We start from the raw sequence: 24950 nt of genomic DNA, 5'->3' as shown, positions 1-24950 counted from the left end.
GATCTCTGAATTTTCCATTGAGTTCCCACATAAGTAAAAATCTTTTACATATGTTCATTTTATATATTTATTAGATGCAGGATTTCATCTTTAAAAATTATCCCTGAGCAATTTAGATGGCTCCAACTGGGATTCCACAATTATTCACTGAACTTTGCTGCCAGAGAAGAGGTACACTTTATGGCTGGCTGAAACCTGGGCACATATATCCTTGGTTCCTGTTGTGAACTCCAAGCAGCAATAAAACTTTTGTTTTCTTTACCTGGTCCCTTGCTTGGATTTTGGTTCTGTTTTATTTCTACACACAACAAAGTATTCCTGCTGTGGCAGAAATAATCAGAAATATAGTTTAATCATTTGGAGATATCTATAAAGAAATGATACAAATCAATTCTTAAGAGAAGACAGAGAATCTGGTTTGTTAGTATTTCTCCTTTATTTCTTTTATTGTACATTTTGAGGCCAAATCAATTAAGAAGTTATGTCTTGTATGAAGGCAAGTAACTCTTTATTAGTTGACATATGAATTAATCAGAGGCTGACACTGTTATGTTACTTATGTGTCTGTGTGTCTATGTGTCTGAATATCCAGAAAATATTTACCTTGTTTTGTGAATGGAAAATGTTCTCCTATTTCTAGGGATATTTATGAATCAACTTAAACTGTGGCTTAAAGGTGCTCTGTTTTGACTGGTTTAAATAGATATATTCTTATATTTACATAAATATTTACTTTTTCTAAAATCTCCAGATAATAAAGAAGTTTAACTATATATTGATTGTGATTGCAGTACTGGTGTTTGAATGCAGGGCCCTATGCCTGCTGGGGAGCCCATACCTCTAGCCTTTTGCACTGGTTGTTTTGAGATACAGTTTTGCTTCCTGGCTGGGCATGTGTCTAGGATCAAGAGCCATCTACTTCAAGTTTTGTGTCCTAGCTGGGATGACAATTGAATGTTACTATACCTAGCATCTTTCTGTTGAGATGAAGTCTCATGGGCTTTTCTGACCTATTGGACTGGAACTGAAACCCTCCCACATAGCTTAGGGCATATTGCATCTACTGGTTGAGAAGAGGGATTGTGGACTTTTTTTGGTATGGGGGTTCAGGCTGACTTCGAACCACAGACCTCCTGTTCTCAGCCTCCTAAGTGGTTAGGATTATTAGCTAGAGCCACTGGCACCTGGCTTTTCATTAATTTTAAGAGAAAAGTTCCATTATATTACCCAGGCTAAGTCTCAAGAGTCCTTCCCCAGACTTCTGGGTAGCTGAAACTATAGGTATGTATGAACACACCTGGAAACTTAAAGTATTTAAAATGTGCCATACTAGAAAAAACATTTCTTATAATTTTAAGAATTCAGGTTCATATGGTTATGGTAATTATTTTAGTGACACTAGCTTAATAATTTTTTTTTTTTTTTTTTTTTTGGCCAGTCCTGGGCCTTGGACTCAGGGCCTGAGCACTGTCCCTGGCTTCTTCCCGCTCAAGGCTAGCACTCTGCCACTTGAGCCACAGCGCCGCTTCTGGCCGTTTTCTGTATATGTGGTGCTGGGGAATCGAACCTAGGGCCTCGTGTATCCGAGGCAGGCACTCTTGCCACTAGGCTATATCCCCCAGCCCTAGCTTAATAATTTTAGTTATAAGAAATCTCATCCAAGTTCTTTATTGTTATAGTAGTAATTTAAACACAGTCATTAAGAATCTGTGATCTGGGGCTGGGGATATGGCCTAGTGGCAAGAGTGCTTGCCTCGTATACATGAGGCCCTGGGTTCAATTCCCCAGCACCACATATACAGAAAACAGCCAGAAGTGGCGCTGTGGCTCCAGGGACAGTGTTCAGGCCCTGAGTCCAAGCCCCAGGACTGGCCAAAAAAAAAAAAAAAAAAAAAAAAAAAAAAAGAATCTGTGATCTACAGAATGTTCATGTTTTATTCTGATGCTTGCCTAAGCCTCTGTTATAAGCGCCATCAATAACTTGACAGGTTCAGAACACTAGGGAAAAGGACTACACAGCTGCTTCAGACTAATAACAGATGCTGTATGCAGGTGTCTGTAGTGATATATCATGAATAACTTTTATACTCTGCCAGTCTGAAATTCCAGAACTTGAGTGTGAAAGGTAGTTTTGTGAAAACAGGCTAATAACCCGAGATTTAGCAGGACAGAAATAACATAGGACTGTGTTTATTTGGTATATTAGCGACTAGTTTTAAATATTCTGTGACTGCATAACTCAAGATGTGCCAAATAAATTCAATGGGGCTAATATAATTCATACTCTCATGCTCACATTAAGGCAAATATGACGCAACCAGTCATTCCTTTTACTGGGGTTAGTAATGATATTTGGAGTTAGTTTGATCCCAATGGGTGGTGGTGACACCAGCATATGAAAATGGACAAAATGGCAAAATAATGAAAAAAAAAAAAAAAAGGAAAACTCATGAGATTTTTTAGATGGGAAAAAAAGTTTACCACTACCCAGTTTAGTCATCCTACATCATTGTTGCTTTACATTGTCTTTGAATTATTTTGTAATTTGGTCAGTTGTAGAGAACTTATAGCAATGTATATGTTTCTTCAGTTTTCAGGGTAAAGAACAATTACTGTTTAAGTGCAACTTTCAGTGTTTTGTAAAGATGAAAACTGAAAAGGCTGAGTGGGCAGAAGGAAATGGATATGTGTAGACATCTTTAGAGATGCAGCTATGGGTGAGTTTTTTTATCCTTGACAAAGGGAAAAGTCTGTGGATCCTAAAAGCCCCTTCTTCCACTCTGTTCAACAGGAGGTACCTGTGGCGGACCTCAGAGGATATGGCTGGGAAGTATACAGAAAGAAGACAGCTGGGGTAAAACCACAGGGGGGAAAAACAAAAGAAAAAGGCATCATTTCACATCATACATTGAAAATTACAATGATAAACCACCTATTTCCCTAACTTGAAGTTAATTTTGCTTAGCATCATCTTATGTGATTATTATGAGCTATTGTGATCATCTGCTAGGACTATCCTAGACATATACTGGTTATTACCAATGAGGGAAACCACAGAGTCTATATTTCTTTGGGTTTGGCTCACTTCACCTACTATGATTTTTTCCAAGGCTTTCAATTTCCTTATGGATGGGGCAATGTCATTCCATATATACCACGATTTCTTGATGCATTCATCTACTGAGGGGTACCTGGGTTGGTTCCATATTTTAGCTATGGTAAATTGTGCTACAATGAACATGGTTGTGCTGGTAGCTTTAGTATGGTCTTGCTTGTGATCCTTTGGGTAAACATATGATGTGAAATTATGCCTTTTTCTTTTGTTTTTCTTCCCTATGGCTTTACCCCTGCTGTCACTGTATTTGATTTTGGTACCCTGTGTATTGTGTATATATAAGGAAGGGGAACATCAAAATGGTGAGACAGGGTAAGAGGTGAACCAATGCAACAGCAATACTTATAAGACAATATGCTGTAAACCAACTGTACAACTCGGGTGGGGGGGTTGGGGAGGAGGGAAGATGGGAGAAAAATGAGGGAGGAGGTAACAAATTTGACAAGAAATGTACTCACTGCCTTACGCATGTAACTGTAACCCCTCTGTACATCACCTTGACAATGATAATAAAAAAAAGAGAAGATAGCTGTCTAGATCATCCTAATCTCCCATGATTTCCAGTGGCCAATATACTATAATCCAAAGGAGTCCAGACCTGAAATCTAATGTGTGACTAGAATTTTCTACATGTTTCCAGTGCAAACTAGTGGCCAGATGTGTCTCCCTGATGCTTCTGTGCTGCTTAAGCCCCTCCAGGTTCCTTATGTAATTCTTAGAGGAAACAGTCCTCAGTTGTGGCTTAAATAAAATTTCTTGCCAAATCTGTAGCATAGGTGCTCAGAGTATGATTTTCCTGTAGTCAAATATATTTCATGCATATCTGAATGTATGTACTTAAAAGACTTATGTATGCTACATAATGCCTCCTTGCTCTCCCTGCTTTTTCAGTGGTTGTTCTTCAGGCTCCTGGGCTGAAGCAGATGTTCTAGCCTTGATGCTTTTCTTTCTACTTCTAAAGTACATAGAACTATTTTTGGAACTGAAACTATCGGCAGAAATTTTAGCCTGTGTGTTTTACCTCTTTCTTTCTGGCTACTCTCATCTCTACTCCAGAAGGTGAAAGGACAATTGTTAGTTCCCCGGGAATGTTTTGGGATGCTCAGGTCCTAAAATCTCTTCCTCATAAATTACATGTAGTATAAGTTAAAGCTAAATTAAATTAAAATATTTTCCTTGTAAATTAAAGGTGTGATGTATGTATCAAGCCATACAGAGAAAAGCAAATAAAGATAAACAAAAAATCCAATATGCTTAACTATATTGGCTTTATTTGTAAAGAAAACTCCTTAATATGACTGACACCTTTGTTGGCAACGAATAAGGAAGGTTCAGAAGTGTCCAGCCATTACTACAATGAGCCCCAACTACCAAGCTTGTGTGAGTGGCAAGCTTGTTTTCTCTTAGAAGTATTAAAAATGACAATTTTAGGTCTGTTAAATAGGTGTTGTCTTAAAATTAAGTTCATAAGAACAAAGATAAATACTACATGAAACAATCCTTGAGAAAAATAAAATTAACATTTGACTGGTCTTTTCAGACTTGTTCTTGTGATATTGAGAGCAATGTGATGGTGATTGAAACAGTACAAGAGGGCTGGGAATATGGCCTAGTGGTAAAGTGTTCGCCTCATATACATGAAGCCTTGGGTTCGATTCCTCAGCACCACATATATAGAAAAAGCCAGAAGTGGCGCTGTGGCTCAAGTTGTAGAGTGCTAGCCTTGAGCAAAAAGAAGCCAGGGACAGTGCTCAGGCCCTGAGTTCAAGCCCCAGGCCTGGCAAAAAAACAAAAAAAGAAACAGTACAAGAAATGTATCCAATGCCTAAAGTATGAAACTGGAACCGCTCTGTAGATCTGTTTGACAATTAAAAAAAAACAAACAAAAAACAGACTTGGTGTAAGTTATTTCTCTACTATAGTACAACCCTAGCCTTTGGATCTCATGAGAACTCTGTAGGAATTTGTTCTACCTGGGGCTAAATTCTTCTGGAAGATTCAGGAGAGACTTGGGTAGTCCTATCTGTTAGACGAATATTTACACCTACATCAACACTTCCATTCCTGGATGTACGTGGATTGAGATGCATTTCATCCCTGGATTTTGGTAGGTGAAATGTTATTCTCAATTATTCTGAAACTAAGATTTGTTAATGGACAGTAGGCATTTTCTGTTCAGGCTACTGAATTTTGACATTTGCTCTTGGTTTGCTGCCAAAGAGTCAGATTATAAATTTAGGCAGTTTTACAGCTAAGAAAGGGCAAGAACAATCACATATCATCACATATATATATATATATATATATATATATATATATACACATCTTAAACTATCAGACCCTTAGAAAGTAAGGATTTTTGTAAAATTACCATTATGGTAATAGTTATAACTTTTCAGTTTAAATAATTAATGTGAGATTGAAAAAAACACAGAAATGGATTATAGGCCAGTATAATACTTTATGATCTAATGTATTTGTGAGGTTTATTATTGTGGCAGAGAGTATTTTGCCTTAAGCTAAAACATTTTATTAAGATATAAAACCTTAATGACATTATATACATTGAAGTTTTCATAGGGCTAAACTTATACTATGGACAAATACACTTTGTCCTATAAAATCTTGCATCTGTGTAATATTTTAATTTATTATTAATTATACAAGAGGGCAAAAGGACTGCCTAATTCTTTCTTCCCTGTGTGGTAAGGTTACTAAAGGATGTGGAAAGCTTTGAAATATGTGGTAGGAGAGATAGGTCGTATTGGGAGGTCATGTTTAAATTCAAGTCAAAGGAAGACCTTGGAGCTTTATAGTGGGCATAAAAATAACATAAAAGGGAAGTTATAAATATAATAAAATTCAGTAAAAACTCCAGGGACACAGTAATAAACATACTGATAATTATGGGGCCCTTTGGGGTGTTCCCTGACCTACCCACTCTGTGTGTTCTTAATAGCCCTATGGGTATTCAGCTTTGTGGGTGCCTGGCTATAAATATCCAATGCCTCCTGACTACAGTTAACTGCCATATGAAAGGACATTAAGAAGAATACATCTTTTTTTTTTTTTGCCAGTCCTGGGGCTTGAACTCAGGGCCTGGGCACTGTCCCTGTCCCTGAGCTTCTTGAAGTTTTTAGTTTAGTTTAGGTTTATTTTTGTTGCTGTTGTTGGTCGTGGGGCTTGAACTCTGGGCCTGGGCACTGTCACTGAGTTGTCACTCTACCACTTGAGCCACAGCGCCACTTCCTGTCCCTGAGCTTCTTTTGCTCAAGGCTAGCATTCTACCACTTCAACCACAGTGCCACTTCTGGCCTTTCCTGTTTATGGGGTACTGAGGAATTAAATCCAGGGCTTCATGCATGCTTTGCAAGCAAGGAAGAGTATATCTTATGAGCCCCATTTTTCATACCTTTTCTCCCATAGATACACCCCCTGATGTGATGATGACATCAGCACGACTGATACCTTCATTCAAGGCATTGAGTAAGTCATCTGGGCTGGAAAAAATAAAGACAAATAATTTAACACACAAGATAAATGTTTTAGCTATAGTGCTAACTTATAAACTACTTTATCTACCTGATCAGTGTGCATTAGCATAAGTACAGTCATATATCCTGTGTGAAGTGGGAATCAGAAGACACTCTGCCCAAAAGTGACTCATGATGCTTCTGCAGGGTCTTTGGTTCTAATTACATAGCACAATGAAGGGAGACAATGAGGTGTTGTAGGATGTCTATCTTGATTTGGCTTGAACTCGGGACCTAGGCACTGTCCCTGAGCTTTATCTTTTCTTTTTTTTTTGTTCAAGTCTAGTATTCTACTACTTGAGCCACAGTTCCACTTCTAGTTTTTTTTTTGGGGGGGGGGGGGGTGGGGGGCGCTTAATTGGAGTTAAGTGTCTCAGGAACTTTCCTACCCAGGCTGGCTTCAAACCACAATCCTTAGATCTCAGACTCCTAAGTAGCTAGGATTATAGGCATGAGCCATAGGTAATATCCTAGGTTTTAGTACTGAAAGTCCTATGTCCTCAGAAATCCAAGGCACACAAGGACAGTTTGTCACTCCAGGTGTTGGAAAGATCATATAAGATTCTTTAGAGTGAATGACTCAAGTGAGGTCCTGAGAAGTGTCTGGATCTTGATAGAAAGGAATAGGAAAGTTTTTCAAGTAAGAGAATCTACACTAGCCAAAGTTAGAAATTTTGACCAAGCTTGTGGCATTTCTAGATCAATGTGGACAATGACTAGAAATTACTGTGACAGGTAGGACAACACATAATTTTGGAGGAATCTCAAGTTCACAACAGAATATGGAATTCATCTAATAAGAAATGAACAGTGGAGCTCTAGAAATATGAAGCCAGTAGATGTTTACTGAGAAGAGAAAGGATAAAGAAAAAAGGAGAAGAAAGGCAGAGACTATATGACCTATTCTGAGATGGTAAAAGGACAGAATGAGGGCTCTTGGTAGTGGTTCATGTGGTAGAGCCTTTGTTAAACAGGTGAAAGGACCTAGGCTCAATCTCCTGTTCTGAAACAAAAACAAAAAAGAAGAGATAATGAATATTAAGGTTTGATACTCTGGATATTCCTGACAGTAACATGTAGGTGTATTACTCCCTTTGATGGTACATTTCAAAGGCATGAAGAAAAGAGATAGAAAGAAATCAAGAGGATGATGGATCTTATCTTTAGATTATAAGAAGGATTTCAAGGGATTGCTTGAGAATAAACAAAATGTCAAGCATCAGAACTCAAGAAGGGACAGGATGTACGTGAGTAGCTGAATGAGATTGTTTAATCACTACTTTAAATCCATATAGAGCAATGTAACCCATACTTGGTATTTCTCTTCAACTGTAAGAGTGTAGAGAAGGTACCTTTGAGGTATTTATATCCAGTCTATTCTTGTTTACTAAGAAGTTACATAGGAGGAAAAGTGTGTTTATTTTCCTTAGCACTCCTTCACTGCTATTTGCCTCTCTTCTTTAGGGATATCTAACATGGACATCAGAAAAGGGAGGAAATAAGAGAAGCACTCCAAGCACAGAATCTTACAGAATGTGATTTATGTGCATATTCATTTAGGATATCATTAGTAAAATGCAATTTTGTGCTTACACAGATACTTGTTAATTTCATCAATCTTAAGTGATTTCATGACACTGATTCTACAGGATTATTGTAAAATCAATAAAAAATAACAGTGACATGCCCATCATTATGGAACTAATCTTTGCAGGTAGATGAAATCTTAACTGTTATGACTGTAATTACACTTTTCAGTGACTTTTTTACTCATTGTTTTTATATTACCCAGGTAATTTTTTGTTTTGTAAAAGTGTGACACATTAATTGTCAACATGGAATTTCTTAATTTGCAGAAATAAATTATGAGGAATTTTGTTTCAGAACCTTACTACTATGATTTATCATGTTTAAAAGAATGTGCTCAGTGCTATTTTTACTCTGTGGTTAGTAGATTAATAACTTACTGCATGTCAAGTTGTAAGTATCACCCTGTCCAGCATATAACTGGGCTTATCGCCCAGTCCTTTTGTGCCCTCTCTTTGTCCCCCTCTCTAACTCTACTTTCTGTTGAATACTTCTCATGTCTGAAGATCTGCCCAGAGATTGTAGTTTTCTAGAGATTCAAGTAACACATTTACTCATGCTTATGTTCCATATTAGTTCCTTATTTATTACTTCAAAATAAACTTGTGAGGTATATTGAATGGGTATTATTATGTCCAAAGTAGAAAGGCTCAACAGAACTCCGTAGCATTTTTTTTCCCCAATTTGCCTAATCAGAATTTCAAGCCATATGATTTGTGATGAAAGCAAGATTCTCTTGAGATGGACCCTTAAGCAAAAATATATAAAATAAGACTTGCTGAGGCCATAAGTGGGAATTTATCTGGGATGACCAGAAGATGACTGTTGGTGTAGAGGTACTCATATAATTCTAGGGAATGAACCAACATAATTCTGAATTTTAAATTTATATGGAAACAAGGGTTATGACAGCAAAAAGTAAGGGCTTGTCCAGTCATAAATTTGCTTTACTGGGGCTGGGAATATGGCCTAGTGGCAAGAGTGCTTGCCTTGTATACACAAAGCCCTGGGCTCGATTCTCCAGCACCATATACAGAAAATGGCCAGAAGTGGCGCTGTGGCTCAAGTGGTAGAGGGCTAGCCTTGAGCAAAAAGAAGCCATGGACAGTGCTCAGGCCCTGAGTCCAAGCCCCAGGACTGGCCAAAATAATAAATAAATAAATAAATAAATTTGCTTTACTTTTAGGACTAAACTTTTTTTTTTAAATTTTTTTTATTATTAATTAAGCAAAAAAATTTTTTTTACAAGGTGTTGTGCACCGAGGGTACAGTTACATAGTAGGGCAGTGTGTACATTTCTTGTGATATCTTACAACCTGTTTTTCCATCCCTTGTCTAGGTCAGGTAGACCCATATGCAATTTACAATGTATCAAGCACATATGCAGTAGGACTAAACTTTTGAATTATAAAATATTTCCACAATTAAACCACCTTGTAGGCTAATAAACTATAGTAAAAGGTAAAACAAGATAGTATAGTATTTACCTCTCACATTTCCAAAATGGTAGTATTTAACCATGTTTGTTTCAAATTTCCTCCCCAGATTTTAACAAAAATTGAACACTGGGTGCTGGTGGCTCACACCTGTGTCCTATACTCAGAGGGCTGAGATCTGATGATCACAGTTCAAAGCTAACCCTGGCAGGAATGTTCATGAGACTCTTATCTCCAATTAATCACCAGAAAGCTGGAAGTGGCACCGTGGTTCAAAGTGGTAGAGTGCTAGCCTTGACCAAAAGTGCTCAGGGACAGTGCCCAGTCCAGAATTTAAGCCCCATGACCAACAAAGACAAACCAAACAAAAACTGAGTTTGCTTCCTAAAACTAGGATATTAGTCTAAATAATGATAAGGGGTAATAAACATGTAATGACTATAATCATGGATCTTGAAGGAAAACCATGATTTTTCTCAGTTTTATTAAATAGAGAGTAAAATATATTAATTATTTCAAGGACAGAGACTTAAAAAAAGTATAATACATAGCCAGCTGCCAGGGGCCTATAATCCTAGGTACTTTTTTTTTTTTTTTTTGGCCAGTCCTGGGGCTTGGACTCAGTGCCTGAGCACTGTCCCTGGCTTCTTTTTGCTCAAGGCTAACACTCTGCCACTTGAGCCACAGCGCCACTTCTGGCCATTTTCTGTATATGTGGTGCTGGGGAATCGAACCCAGGGCCTCATGTATATGAGGCAGGCACTCTTGCCACTAGGCCATATCCCCAGCCCTTAATTTTTTTTTTTTGTAATCCTAGGTACTTAAGAGGCTGAGATATGAGGATCATTGGGTTGAAGCCAGCCTGGGTAGACAAATTTGAAAGAGTCTCCAGCAAAAAAGCTGGACTGGAGGTATGACACAAGTAGTAAAACATCAGCTTTGAGTGAAAAAAGCCACATGAGAGCATGAGACTATGAGTTCAAGCCCTGGTAATATAGCAAAGTACCATCTTAGGAGGTGGAGATTCAACTACTATTGCTTGAGACTGAACTACTGTACTCTGGGTATCTCAAAACAAGGAACAATCATGGCTGAGGGAGACACAGAAAAGTCTGCCACACCATCTGGGTGGCAGAAAGCCACAAGAAATGTTCATAAAAAGATGGTCTGATGTGGAGCTACTGAGAAGTTTAAGCACCAAGCCTAAGTCTGACAAAGACCTTAGCCTCTGTGATATGGTTTATTGTCAAGAGGTGAGGGGAGAGTGTGGGACAGTCTAGATCTCACAAATAATGCACTTTCCCTAGCTTCCCATGCCCCTTTCCCACTACAGGGTCATGAATGGATTTGTGGAGTCTGAATGCACTAGATAAAATGTCATCTGGACAAGAGTCATCCAAGAAACTTCATAACTAAATAATACTATGGATTTAATAGACAGCTACAGAATGTTCTAAGAACACACATTTTCTTAGTAGCCCACGAAACTTTCTCAAAAGAGATTATATTTTAGACCATAAGACAAATATGTGAATAGTAAAATACCTTCCTGTATTTTATTAGCTCACATTTGACTGAAATTAAATCAACAGTAAGGCAAACTACAGAAGATACTGAAATATATGGAGACTTAGCAACACAGTTTTGAATCATTCAAGAAATAAGGGGAGGGCTGGGGATATAGCCTAGTGGCAAGAGTGCCTGCCTCGGATACACGAGGCCCTAGGTTTGATTCCCCAGCACCACATATACAGAAAACGGCCAGAAGCGGCGCTGTGGCTCAAGTGGCAGAGTGCTAGCCTTGAGCGGGAAGAAGCCAGGGACAGTGCTCAGGCCCTGAGTCCAAGGCCCAGGACTGGCCAAAAAAAAAAAAAAAAAAAAAAAAAAAAGAAAGAAAGAAATAAGGGGAGAGGGAATAAAACAATTCCTAGAACCAAATGTAAATGAAAATACTATTTGTCAGAATCTGTGGGACATGGAAAAGTAAGTGCTAAGACGAAAGTTTATAGTTATGAATACCTACATTAAAAAAAAACAACAAAAATTTCAAATAAATTACCTAATAAGGTACTACCTTAAGCTCTTAGAAAAAGAGCAAGCCAAACCGCAAATTAGCAGATGGAGAGAAACTAAAGATCGGAGCAGAACTGGAGAGTAAAAGGAACAATACAAACATCAAATAAAACACACTTAGAGAAAGATACAGACTACAAAATTAGAGACAAAAAGGGGCTATTATAACAAATATTAATAAAAATCAGATGATCATTTGCAAACACTTCAAAAGTTTGTATTCTAATAAACTTGAAAATGCTGAAGAAATATGTTTTCAGAAATATATGATCTACACAGTTGAAACCAACAAGATACCAATCATTCAAGCAGACCTACAACAAACTGAAATTGAAGCAGTAATAATGAGTCTTCCAACAAAGAAAAGCCTAGCACTGGTCAGTTTCTCTAGCAACTCCTACTAGACTTTTAAAGGAAGAACTTAACAACAATGCTTTTCAAACTATTCAATAAAATAGAAAATGAATACTGCCAAATTCATGAAGATACCCTGAGATTATTGCCAAATAAAAACACAATAAAAAAAAAGATTATAGGTCAGTTTTCCCTGATGAAGATCAGGGAAAGAGCTTAAGTAAAGATCTTAAGATCATGAAGATCTTAAGTAAAATACCTGTTAGCTGAGTTAAAATAATACATTCAAAAGATCATATATCACGATCATGTTGGTTTTACTCCAGGGATACAAGGATGGTTCAATACACACAAACCGATAAACATAATATTGTGCTTAGAAAGGACAAAAATCACATGGCTATCTTAATTGATGCAGGAGAAATCTTTAACACAATTCAACATGCCTTCAAGATGAAAGTCTTGACGAAATTAGGAACAGAGTGAACACACCTCAACTTAATGAAGGCTGTGTACAATAAACCTATTCTCAACATCATATGAAATGAAAAACAAACAAACAACTGAGGCCATTTCTTCCAAAGTGAAGAACTATGCAAGGGTTCCCACTCTCTCTGCTATTACTCAATATAGCACCTGAATTCTTAGCTAGAGTAGTAAGGCAAGAAAAAGAAATAAAAGGATACTAGTCGAAAAAGAAGAATTCATATGATCACTTGTTGCTGACAACATGATCTTATATTTAAAAGAACCTAAAAACTGTTAAAAGATCAAAATAACAACAAAAAGACCCTCTTAAATCTGATAAACACCATTGGCAAAGTCACAGGACAAAAAAATACCAGCATGAAAAAATTAATGATTTTTTTTTTTGCCAGTCTTGGGGCTTGAACTCAGGGCCTGAGCACTGTTCAGGTCTTCTTTTTGCTCAAGGCTAGCACTACCACTTGAGCCACAGCGCCACTTCCAGTCTTTTCTGTTTATGTGGTACTGAGGAACCAAACCCAAGGCTTCATGCATGCAAGGCAAGCACGCTATCGCTAAGCCATATTCCCAGCCCCAATTAATGAAGTTTCTATTTACCAAATAATTAGCAGGCCAAGAAAGAAATCAGGAAACAAATCTCATTCATAATAGCTTAAAAAATGTCTAGAACAAAACCAAAGGAGGTAAAAGGTGTCTAGAGTGAAAAGTATAAAACTTTGAGAAAAAAAAACTGAAGAAGACAGTAAGAGAAGGAATGACATGCTTTCATGGATTGCCAGAATTAATTTTGTGACAATGCCTATACTAGAAAGCAGTCTACAGACTCAATAAAATCTCTATCAAATCCTACTGTTAATCCTCATGGAAATAGAGAAAAAAAATCCTAAAATTGACACAAAAGCACTTCGGAAGATTGACCCTGAAAAGCCAAAGCAGTCCTGAGTAACACAAACAACACTGCAGGTATGACAAAACTGGTGTCCAAATATACTATAGAGCCTTAGTAACAAATATAGCACCATAGACCAACAGAATAGAAAAGGAAACCTAGAAATAAACCCACATAGTTATAGCCATATGCTCTTCAACACAGTGTCAAAAATGTATGTTGTGCTCAACAAATAGTGTTGGGAAAAATGGATATCCACGTTCCAACTGTAATTCGATCTCTGTCTCTGTCCCAGTTACAAAATCAGTACATGGTGAATCAAGATGATGGTAATACTGAAACAATACAGTTCTATAACTTTATATAACAGTTACATAAACAATGACTATTTCTTCTACACATATAGATTGACCCAAGGAAGGGAAATTGACTTGAGGTTGGTGATATGATACTATTTTGTAAATCATACTCTTCTTACTCTAACCTTTTGAATATTAGAAATATTTAACTTAAGTGAAAAAAATAGAAACCACAACATTCATCTTCAACTCAGGGATATGGTGCCAATAAAAATAGTAACACCCTCCCTAGAATTCTAATGTAATCTCATGTCAAAAAAGCACAAATTTAACAGACAGGTATAAAAAGGAGTAAGAAGTTTATCTTAAAGTAAATCTAACAGGATGAATATGACTTTCTCAAGACTATATATACTTCCTGTGAAGGGAGCATTACATTCTCTTCAGAATATGACATTTTTTTCCCAGCTCTGCAAATCAGCAATTCTGATTGCATAGAGATCCCACTTCATTAAGACTCTTTTGGTTTTTAAAATTTTTCATCAGCCTTAAATGACTATAATCCTGATCTGGCATAAAAATCTTTTTGCTTTACCATGAAGTCTGCTGCAAAATTCAAGACCAAGATAGAACCTTTACCAAGTTTAGGATTTATAAATTTCAGAGTATTCAGAATGCAAATGCATTTTTATTTTAAAATATTTAATATAAACACACAGATGGACAGCAGCTGCTAATTAGTTTTCTGTTTCATCTGTTATACCAACTGCAAGCTGTATCATTTTAAGTTGAATGAAGATGACAACTATACAGGAGAAAAAGTTCTAGGGTTTTGTAGATTAAAGAATAGTAGCAGTTAATCATACCATAAAACAAAAGATAGCTGGAGAGACATACTAATTAGTATCAAGTGTTTACTTCATGCATGGAATAAATTATGTATAAGATACAGTCATCATTTTGGCCATTTTCAGTTTCATTGGGTGATCTAGTACTATGGAGCCATAAAAAAGAGAAATATGGTGCCAGCCTATAATTTAACAAGCTATACAGGTAAAATGTGAAAAATTTTATTTTAAGAAAATGAATGAAGTATGCCATATAATTTATTGAATTTGAAAATATAAAAATGAAAGCACATATATTAATTAAAACTAAAATACATGTGAGACAATGGTCAGAATTGATGTTGGGTAATTAGTCACTGAAGAAGCCTCTCACTGACAGTAGGAAGAAGCCTACGTTGTTAAAAATGTTCATTAAAGTAGGAAGAATATTCTTTTTTAATTACTAGAAATAGAGAATACAGAACTTTGCTGATAAATGATCAGAAGACACATATATTGTGCTGACTCAAAAACTAAAAATTTTTATTTTGAGCATAAAGCATGTTATTCTATCAGGGAAGCAGGCAGTTTGTAAAGATGACAAGAACGAATTAAATTGCAATTTAAATTCTCCCTGATTACAAAATTCTCCTTTAAGAATATTAGGTAGGCATTAAGAAGTTAGGACAAATTTAGGTCATAAATTTGAAGCTGTAAGCTACTGGCTTTGGCCAAATACTGTGAAATCTATCTTGATAATTCTGGCTGAATGTGCCAGTTTAATAAGAACTAATTTACTACCTCAGTACTTGTTAATCTTCTACTTCACGCTTTAATGTGAAGAAGCAGCTTCACAAATTGGCAGCATCAAGAGCAAGCAGGTAAGATCCAGAACACCAATCTATGACAGAGCCAAGTAAGACAAACATGATTCTAGTGGGGCAAGCTTTTGTGAAGCCGTTTTCCAGAAGGAAATTATGAGAATTTAATTATGAGAAGTTTCTAGTTCTTCAGCAGTTGGGAAGCTATAATGCTGAGCTCTTTTACAGCTGAGATATAATTCAAAAAGTTTACTAGTTAACTCGTCTTAGGAATAATATGAAGTCAATAGTGAACTTTGTTTAAAAAATTTTCCCAAGTGGATTGTGTATTAGGACCACAACAATTATAGTCCAGAGGTAAATGAGTAATAATATCTAGTTAAGCCTGAGAGGGCAGTGATCTAATTTTTAAAGTTTAAATCTATTTGGAATTTTCCTCATTTCCTCTCCCTATTCTAAATGAGATAGTCCTTCAAAGTGCATAAACTCTCACAAATGTGTACAAATTTGGAATATTTGACTGGATTAGTTTAATATTCAAAGTAGGGACATAAGATAGGGAATCAGTGGCCTAAAGAATTAGGACAGAAAGCCATGAGGATATTTAGGGAATGAATAAAGCCAGAGAACTTCAAAGGCAAAGAAAGCACATATTGCAAATGGAAGATAAAGATGTAGAAGCAGTGTGTTGTTAGGAAGGGATATAAAATTGTGGTGAAGTGGCCTAACAGCTAAATTTTGTATGCATTTTACTGATGCTTACATATACAAATCATCCAGGTGGTCTTATCTTTTTTTTTTTTTTTTGGCCAGTCGTGGGCCTTGGACTCAGGGCCTGAGCACTGTCCCTGGCTTCTTCCCGCTCAAGGCTAGCACTCTGCCACTTGAGCCACAGCGCTGCTTCTGGCCGTTTTCTGTATATGTGGTGCTGGGGAATCGAACCTAGGGCCTCGTGTATCCGAGGCAGGCACTCTTGCCACTAGGCTATATCCCCAGCCCCCAGGTGGTCTTATCTTGATGAAGATCAATGCTAATTCTGTTTAGTTCTATGTAGTATATAGTAGCAGCCTTCTATGTAGTAACCTTCACATTTTCCTCTTAATTTGATCTTTCTTTTTAACTTGCATCCAAATACGTATATTCAGTAATCAATATGTATATTCTTTTTTTTTTTTGGCCAGTCTTGGGCCTTGGGCTCAGGGCCTGAGCACGGTCCCTGGCTTCTTCCCGCTCAAGGCTAGCACTCTGCCACTTGAGCCACAGCGCCGCTTCTGGCCGTTTTTCTGTATATGTGGTGCTGGGGAATCGAACCTAGGGCCTCGTGTATCCGAGGCAGGCACTCTTGCCACTAGGCTATATCCCCAGCCCCAATATGTATATTCTAATTCAATAATGGGTAACTCAGAATTCATAGCAGATGTGTGATTGAATTTACTATAACCTTGATAGTGCCTGTACTCCATGGACCTACAGCTTACATCAACTGGGAACTTGTTAGAAATGCAAGATCTCAGGCCATTGGATTTGCTGAATCATAGTCAGATTTTTCACTAAGACTGAGTAATCCTTACAGGTAAATGTGATTTCCTGGTCACCTGACTAAACAACAAACAATTCATATTGTTCTTTTTACTTCCATTGTCTACCATTAACCCATCTGATACATCTCAAATTATCTATCTTTTTTTTTGCCAGTCCTGGGGCTTGGACTCAGGGCCTGAGCACTGACTCTGGCTTCTTTTTGCTCAAAGCTAGCACTCTACCTCTTGAGCCACAGTGCCACTTCCGGCTTTTTCTGTTTATGTGGCATTGAAGAATCGAATCCAGAGCGTCATGCATGCTAGGCCAGCACTCTACCACTGAGCCACATACCACTGAGCCTCAAATTATATCTTTAAGACAATGTGGTTTTTTTTTCTTCATATTTAAATGATTTTGGATTCCTATCTAGATTGAAAACCCTTTTAAAACATGATTTTAATTTTCTACTAATTTACCTGTATTCCTTCAGTCTGGCTTGATTGAGTAGCATTTCATTTACTCTTTTTCTTTTTTAAAACTTCTTTGTCTTTGTTCACTTTTCCCTTCTTGGATTAACACATCCTCTTTTTCTGTCTAAATCCTCTAATTCTTCAAGTTCTTGATGGAATTGCACGTTTATAAAACATTCTTGGGCTGGGAATGTGGGCCTAGTGGTAGAGTGCTTGCCTAGCATACACAAAGCCGTGGGTTTGATTCCTCAGCACCACATATACAAGAAAAAGCCCGAAGTGGTGCTGTGGCTCAAGAGGAAGAGTGCTAGCCTTGAGCAAAAAGAAGCCAGGGACAGTGCTCGGGCCCTGAGTTCAAGCCCCAGGAAAAACAACAACATAAACAAAAACAAAAAGCCTTCTCATTCCATTCCACAGTGCTTCTGTTCTTCTGATACAGTATGTAATATCTTGAGCTTGGCTCAATCTAAATAGTGAGCCTTTTTATTTTTGAGTGCAAGAGAGGGCTTGCTAAGTAAGAGCTCTACCAGCTGACCCATGCAGCTAGTTCTCTTAATTTTTTTTCAGATGGGGTCTTGTGCTTCTCCTGGGGCTGGCCTTGGGCACTATAATCTTCTAACATCTACCAAGTGAGTAGCTGGGACCCTAAGTATGTACTAGCATACCTGGCTTGTTTTTAAAATAGGGTCTCATTAATTTTTGCTAAAGATAAGCCCTAAACCACTGGCCTTCTATCTCCACTTCTGAAGAAGCTGGGATGACAGGTGTGTATTACCATATCTATCAAATTTTTGCCTGGAGCAGACCTCAGACTACCTTCAACCTATGCTTCTTGCCTAGCAGAGATCCCAAGTACATGTTGGTTGAGATGAGATACAATGAATATTTTGCTGGCCTCAAATCATGATTATCCTGATCTTTGCTTCTTGAATAGCTAGAATTACAGGTGAGAGCCACTACACCAAACACCTAAACCTTTTTAGATAACAAGAACAGACTGTTACTCCTTAGACTAGTGTCAGGATCTCTGTGGTTTAACTTTGTATTTTCAATAGTTGTTGACCTAAATTAATAGCAGACCTGTGGCTAAACTGACTACAACCTTGCTACTTCCTATGATCTACAAACCAGCAGCTTCATACCAACTGGGAACTTCTTAAAAAAGCAAAATCTGTATCTGAGGGCATTCTTGAGCTATTTCTTTTCCTGCTTTAAACACAGGACAGAGTTTCTCCCTATGACTCTGCTAGTTTCTCTGGAGAGCTTCTCCCAGAGGGTGCTGTATAATAATACCATGTGTTCTTATTAGCAAAGGGCTACATGGGAAGAGGTAGAATGCAGAGGGAGGCAACCTTCTGAGTCTCAACAGGCTGTAGAGTAAATGTAACTTGTCTTTTTTTCTAGTACACATTTTCATAAGAATAGTTATAAATTCTTTCCTCCCACAACCCACCTCTGTGTTCTAAAGCATTCATTTTGGGCTTTTTTAGTATAATATTCTAAGACTGAGGAAGCCTAGATTTATATAAATCTCTTTTTAAAAATGCTCTCAGTTTGATATTAGGTATTGCTATCAAATAAAAGTACATACAATAGACATTTGCACATTTCTGAGTTGTCTATTTCTAGTTTATTGTTCTTTATGCTGTTTTCAAGATATGTTTTGGACTTAAATATAATACTAACACTAATTATTAGGAAACATGGGCACAATTCAAGAGTGGACTCCCATACAATTTAACCTACCATGAAAGCCTTTCAATAGTGTTCTGGCTTTAGAGAAATATAATGTCAATATGTATATTATGTTAGGCACCTTTAATAAAATACAACACTGGGCATAGTAGCCTAGGCACTTGAAAGGCTATGATGAGTTCAAGTGAGTTCTAGACCATGTTGAACTGCACAGCAAGACTTTGGTCTCAAAAACATCAAAGCAAAGCAAACCAAAACCATAGTGTAACAACAAAGTAAGATTGGACAGAATATAATTCAGAACAGTGTAGGATGAAAAAGATTGTTTAAAAAAAAGTTCCTTTTACTGTATGTGTCTTAGAGCTTGTTGACAGACTTGGAGGCAAAGATATACTATCACTAGGTGAGAATTATTACAACTGAATCTGGCGAGCTTGTTTCCTGCAGTTTTAGGGCTGCTTGCCCTATCTATCCTTGAACTTTCAAAAGTTTCAAATTCATCTGATTTCCTCTCAGAAGCTGATTTTTGTGTTCTTTGAAAGTCTGAGCTGGTTTCTGGTAGCCGATGCCTATAATCCTAGCTATAGGATGCTGAGATTTGATGATCGAGGTTTGAAGCCAGCCCAGGCAGTAAAGTCTGTGAGACTCATTTTCTTTTCTTTTTTTTTGGCCAGTCCTGGGGCTTGGACTCTGGGCCTGAGCACTGTCCCTGGCTTCTTTTTGCTCAAGGCTAGCACTCTGCCACTTGAGCCACAGCGCCACTTCTGGCCATTTTCTGTATATGTGGTGCTGGGGAATCGAACCCAGGGCCTCATGATTTTGAGGCAGGCACTCTTACCACTAGGCCATATCCCCAGCCCTGTGAGACTCATTTTCAATTAACCAGAGAAGGCTGAAGTGGAGGAGTTGCTCAAGTGGTAGACCACCAGCCTTGCGTGAAAAAGCCAAGTTAGGGGGCTGGGAATATGGCCTAGTGGCAAGAGTGCTTGCCTCCTACACATGAAGCTCTCGGTTCGATTCCCCAGCACCACATATATGGAAAACGGCCAGAAGGGGCGCTGTGGCTCAGGTGGCAGAGTGCTAGCCTTGAGTGGGAAGAAGCCAGGGAAGGTGCTCAGGCCCTGAGTCCAAGGCCCAGGACTGGCCAAAAAAAAAAAAAAAAAAAAAAAAAAAAAAAAAAAAAAAGCTAGAACTTTAGACCCTGGGAAATGGTGCTGTGGCTCAAGTGATAGAGTGCTAGCCTTGAGGTGAAGAGCTCAGGCGTAGGGCCCAGGCCCAGAGTTCAAGCCCTACACCTACCTCCATCACTACCACCAACAAAAAAACCCCCAAGAGAACTTTAGATTGTGAGTTTAAGACCCAATACTAGCGCGCGCGCACACACACACACACACACACACACACACACACACACACACACACACACACACACACACACAGCCATGCCTTCATCAAGACAGGTTTTAGATACTTAACAGGAACATATATGAAAGGACAGGTTACTGTTCAGGTCTAAATTCAGTAGATCCATTCTATTCATTTTCTCAGGCTAGGGCCCTTCATACAGGGCAATTTAGACAATGGCTTCATCAGCATGGACTCTAAGATAGTTTGTTATTTAGCTATGAACTTCTTTAGAGCTAAACACCCAGGTAGATACAAATGTTGAAGACTTAAAAGAAAAACGGTGCTTAAAATGCACCAAACAATTTTTCTAATGTCTTTAAGAAGAAAAATATAAGGAGGAAGAAAAGACCTTTAAAGTTACCAGTATGATGCTGTCTCTGTGGAAGGTTTGTGCTGTGTCTACTTTATATCTAAGATAGCTTTGATAGAGTAGGTTGTTAAAGCATTCTTTGTGAGTGGCAGGGCAGGGCCTCTTCAAAAGCACATTTGATCCAGGGACCTATGCACAATAAGCATAAGCTTTACCAAGGGACAAGGTGGTGATAAGTAAGAAAGAGGCAATTATGGTGACTGATACATCTTGGTATATCACTGAGATTGATCTAGTTTTGTCTCAGTCAGGCTGATGTTTGAGTGTTATTAAAAGCAGCTACCTTTCTAAGTAAAATGGAAATAGTGTCTCGCAGGAATGGCCGAGTGTTGTATGGTAGCAGGCTGATTAGAAAGCAGAGACTTTCTTTTGATTACATTAACACACCACTGGAGATTCCAGAAATGTCTAATGAATTCACTGGAGGGCTGAGATAATTTGGCAGATGGGGCACGATGGGTCTTAAAGATAGTTTTTATAGTCAATGTGCATTCCTTTGTATTTTTAAGTGTGTAAAACTAGGATAAACTTGTGTTAATAAAGATACAAAAACAATGTAAAGGTTCTAGCAAATCACAGTACATAGGTGTCAAAGAATGAGGTTATACTAACTGTGATAATCTCTCAGGGTTCTCAGTTATGCTTTTCTTGAAACAAGCAACAGTTTGACTGGAGTAACACTATTTTTAGTCTCACTGGGGTAAAAATAATTATACATAAAAACAACCCTGTAAACTCAACACATTGATAGAAAAGTAAAATATTTCTCTCAATAAAAATTTTAGAATTACATTTGTAAAAATTAAATTAGCAACCACTCTACTACTTATACTCTGAAACTTCATATTTATATAATAACTTTTCAAAATAAGATGCCATACTTACTTGTCTCCCACAATTCCCAAGTTGATTGTGGGGTAGCCATGTTCCTGAATTGTTGCTAGGAGGGTTGAACGATTACTGTCTCGAATCTTTCCTGGTAAGAGGTCATCTTCAGGATTTAGCAGCTACAAAGCCAAAAAATAAAAAATAAAAAAACAAAAAACGACCCCAAAACAATAAAATTATTAAAACAGTGTTGTCTATTTCTAATAGAAAAGATGTATTTTTACTTTTCTTCTATCACCTGCAACAGTTTCAGGCATGTAGGAGGGCAGAGGCTCAAAAGATCATCGAATAAGTATTGGAAGTAAAGAAGAATGAGAAAATGTCACCACAAAGTTAAAAAAATGCAGAAATTTCAATTGTGATTGAACAGTAGGCCAAAGATCACAGCAATTTCAGCTATAATTTGACAATAATGCTACGGAGATATTGACCCCTATGAGTAATTGGATTTTGTCCAACTAAATAAACAACTATTTTTCTCCCAGTTTTCCAATTTAGGTTTCAATAATAACATCTAAGGTAGAGATTGTATGACATGATATTCTCAGGTCTAAAGAGAATAATGAATAATCTTTTTCTTTCAAGCTTTCTAGAATTTTTTTTTCTGAAGTCAGATCAATAGCATTAAAAAAGACATTAAACCTCTCTAAGAGAAACAAATGTTTTGTTTCTGAGACTAACAAACTTAGACAAGCAATACTTAGCTCCACACATGAAGACCAGTGAGATGGATACCAGCATTTATTCGCTGAGATTGTCTCATGACCTTTTTTTTGCCAGGGCTGGCCTCAAACTTTGATCCTCCCATCTCAGCCTTCTGAGTAGCTAGGATGACAGATGTGTGCCACCACACCGGCTGGCAAGTCATTATAATTTACAAAGGCAAAGGATCTCTAACTTCATCAGAAGGAATACAGTGCCTGTATGCTACTTTTTTTTGGTTCTTTTTGTATAGGAGTGATTTCTTTCCCATTCATGTTTCCTCTCTGTCATTTTGTTGCAAACAGTTCTAGGAATAACAGAGTCAATGGAGTCACTGGAGCATGAGTAATTTATGTGCAAATGGACAGGAAGAAGTAATATCTGGTTAAATGATGGTGTGGGATCTATAACTCATTTTCAATAATTTTGAAGAAAACACAGAATTAAGTGTCAGATTGTAAGGCTGGATATACTAATATAAATATGAACAGAAACTGAAGTTTTCTTCTTTACAACTGAATCTTATTTTCTATTGTCATATACTTCCATCATGTTGGAAATTACTACTAAAATTTAGTACAGCTAAAATACACAAGAGTGAAAAAATGTAGTGTCAAACAAAATAACTTTGAAACTTGTGTTAGGTACCACAAATTAAATTTCAACTTTCTGTTTCTCATATTATCAAAATGATATCCCCTCAGCTTTCAAATATTCAACTTTTGAATCTTCTTTTTTGTTCTTTTTGTTTTCCATTCTTTTCCCAAATACTTTAATCATTCACAACAACCTTTTTTTGTTTTTAAGTACTGGAGTTTAAACTTGCCTTGTGGGGCTGAGAACATGGCCTAGTGGTAGAGTGCTTGCCTTGAATACATGAAGCCCTGGGTTTGATTCTTCAGCACTACATACACAGAAAAACCCAGACGTGGAGCTGTGCCTCAAGTGGTAGAGTGCTAGCCTTGAGCAAAAAGAAGCTAGAGACAGTGCTCAGGCCCTGAGTCCAAGGCCCAGCAATGGCAAAACAAAAACATAAACAAAACTTGTCTTGTACTTGCTAAGAGTACTCTACCACTTGAGCCATGCCTCTCTTGGTTTTATTACTTTTCAGTTAGTCTCCCTTTCTGTCCCTCTCTCTTTTTCTCCCTCTTCACTCTTTTTCACTTGGGGTTAGCTTTGAATTATGAGCTCCTACCTACAGCCTACTGAATAGTAGGGATTATAGGTATGCATCATCATGCCTAGATTGTTTGTTTAGATAGAAGTCTCACTAAACATTTTACCTGGGCTGGTCCTGATCCAAAACCCTTTCCATCTCTGTCTCCTGAATAGCTGAGAATAGGAGTATGAATCACTGGGCTGGGCCCAGGAACATTTAAATTTCTTTCTTTCTTTACCCTTCATTTTCATTTATTGTCTTACTAGTCTGACCCCAATTTCACATTAAAAGTTTATGTTCTCAGTTCTAGGCTTTCACTATTTTATATGAATTTCTGTAAAAGTTTTATAGTTTACCCTCTTGCTCTTTTTTATGATACAAATCAATTTGTAGACTGTACTATTAGTTGCACAACTGTAGTAAGCCATGACAGAGAATTTGAACTACCTTAAATCAGTGGGTTTTTTTTTCTTGGGGGGGGGGCGTGGTACTGAGCTTTGAGCTCAGGGCCACATGCTTGTTAGGCAGGTGCTCTACCACTTGAGTCATGATCCTAAACCCCAAGTATTTTTAACACAAGCTTCTTCAGATCTATATACTCCAAAATAGGACTATGGGCAAATTGACTAACATGAACTCCATATGGTCCTGCGTGCTCCAAAGTTAAGACTGGTTGTTCTAGCTAATTACCTATTTCGTAAGTTCCAACTAGTCTTGTGCCTGCTTAGTAATCTTGCTTATAACATCTACAAGCCCAGAATAAACCCAGTTCTCAAAGTCCCTCCTCCCTTTATTTTTGTGCAAGTCCTGGGGCTTGAACTCTGGGACTGGATACTGTCTTTGAGCTCTTTTTTGCTCAAGGGTAGCACTCTACCACTTGAGCCACAGCACCACTTCTGGCTTTTTCTGGTGGTTAACTGGAGATAAGAGTCTCACAAACTTTCCTGCTGTGGCTGGCTTTGAACTGCAATCCTCAGATCTCAGTCTCTTAAGAAGCTAGGATTACAGGCATGAGCCACTGGCACTTAGCATTCTCAAAATTCTTTAAGTAACCTTCTATCACTTTCTCTTGAGATACTAAGATTCTGGTGAAGGGTAGAAGAATATGATACCCCAAATTATACTGTTAAAAGGACAATTTTGGAGCTGCAGGCAATTAAGAAAAAAAACAAGCAAAGCTTTGTCTTCCCTTTATGTGCCTAAAAGCAGGACAGGAATTTAGGAACAGGTCTCTCCTCCCCTCTCTATCAGAAGGACAAAGTTTTAGAAGACCCTAATCAGCTTGGAAATGGCACCAAAGGAATCTTTATAACAAACT

The 24950-nt window shown here is 37.6% G+C and overlaps 1 protein-coding gene across 2 annotated transcripts in view; it reads right to left on the bottom strand.

Annotated features, from left to right (window-relative positions):
* The window catches only part of Gphn (gephyrin), a 386872-nt gene that overhangs the window by 25314 nt on the left and 336608 nt on the right, over positions 1 to 24950 (bottom strand). For both annotated transcript variants that reach the window (XM_048361849.1, XM_048361848.1), the window contains 2 exons: positions 21769 to 21890; positions 6528 to 6615 (listed from right to left, as the gene is read on the bottom strand). In XM_048361849.1, coding sequence (XP_048217806.1) covers positions 6528 to 6615; positions 21769 to 21890 — 210 coding nt within the window. The remainder of the gene's footprint in view (positions 1 to 6527; positions 6616 to 21768; positions 21891 to 24950) is intronic.

Source organism: Perognathus longimembris, chromosome 14 (assembly GCF_023159225.1).
Source record: "Perognathus longimembris pacificus isolate PPM17 chromosome 14, ASM2315922v1, whole genome shotgun sequence".
NCBI classification, from domain to species: Eukaryota; Metazoa; Chordata; class Mammalia; order Rodentia; family Heteromyidae; genus Perognathus; species Perognathus longimembris.
Note: the sequence above shows the minus strand (reverse complement) of the source record. Positions and strands in the feature narration are given on the sequence as shown.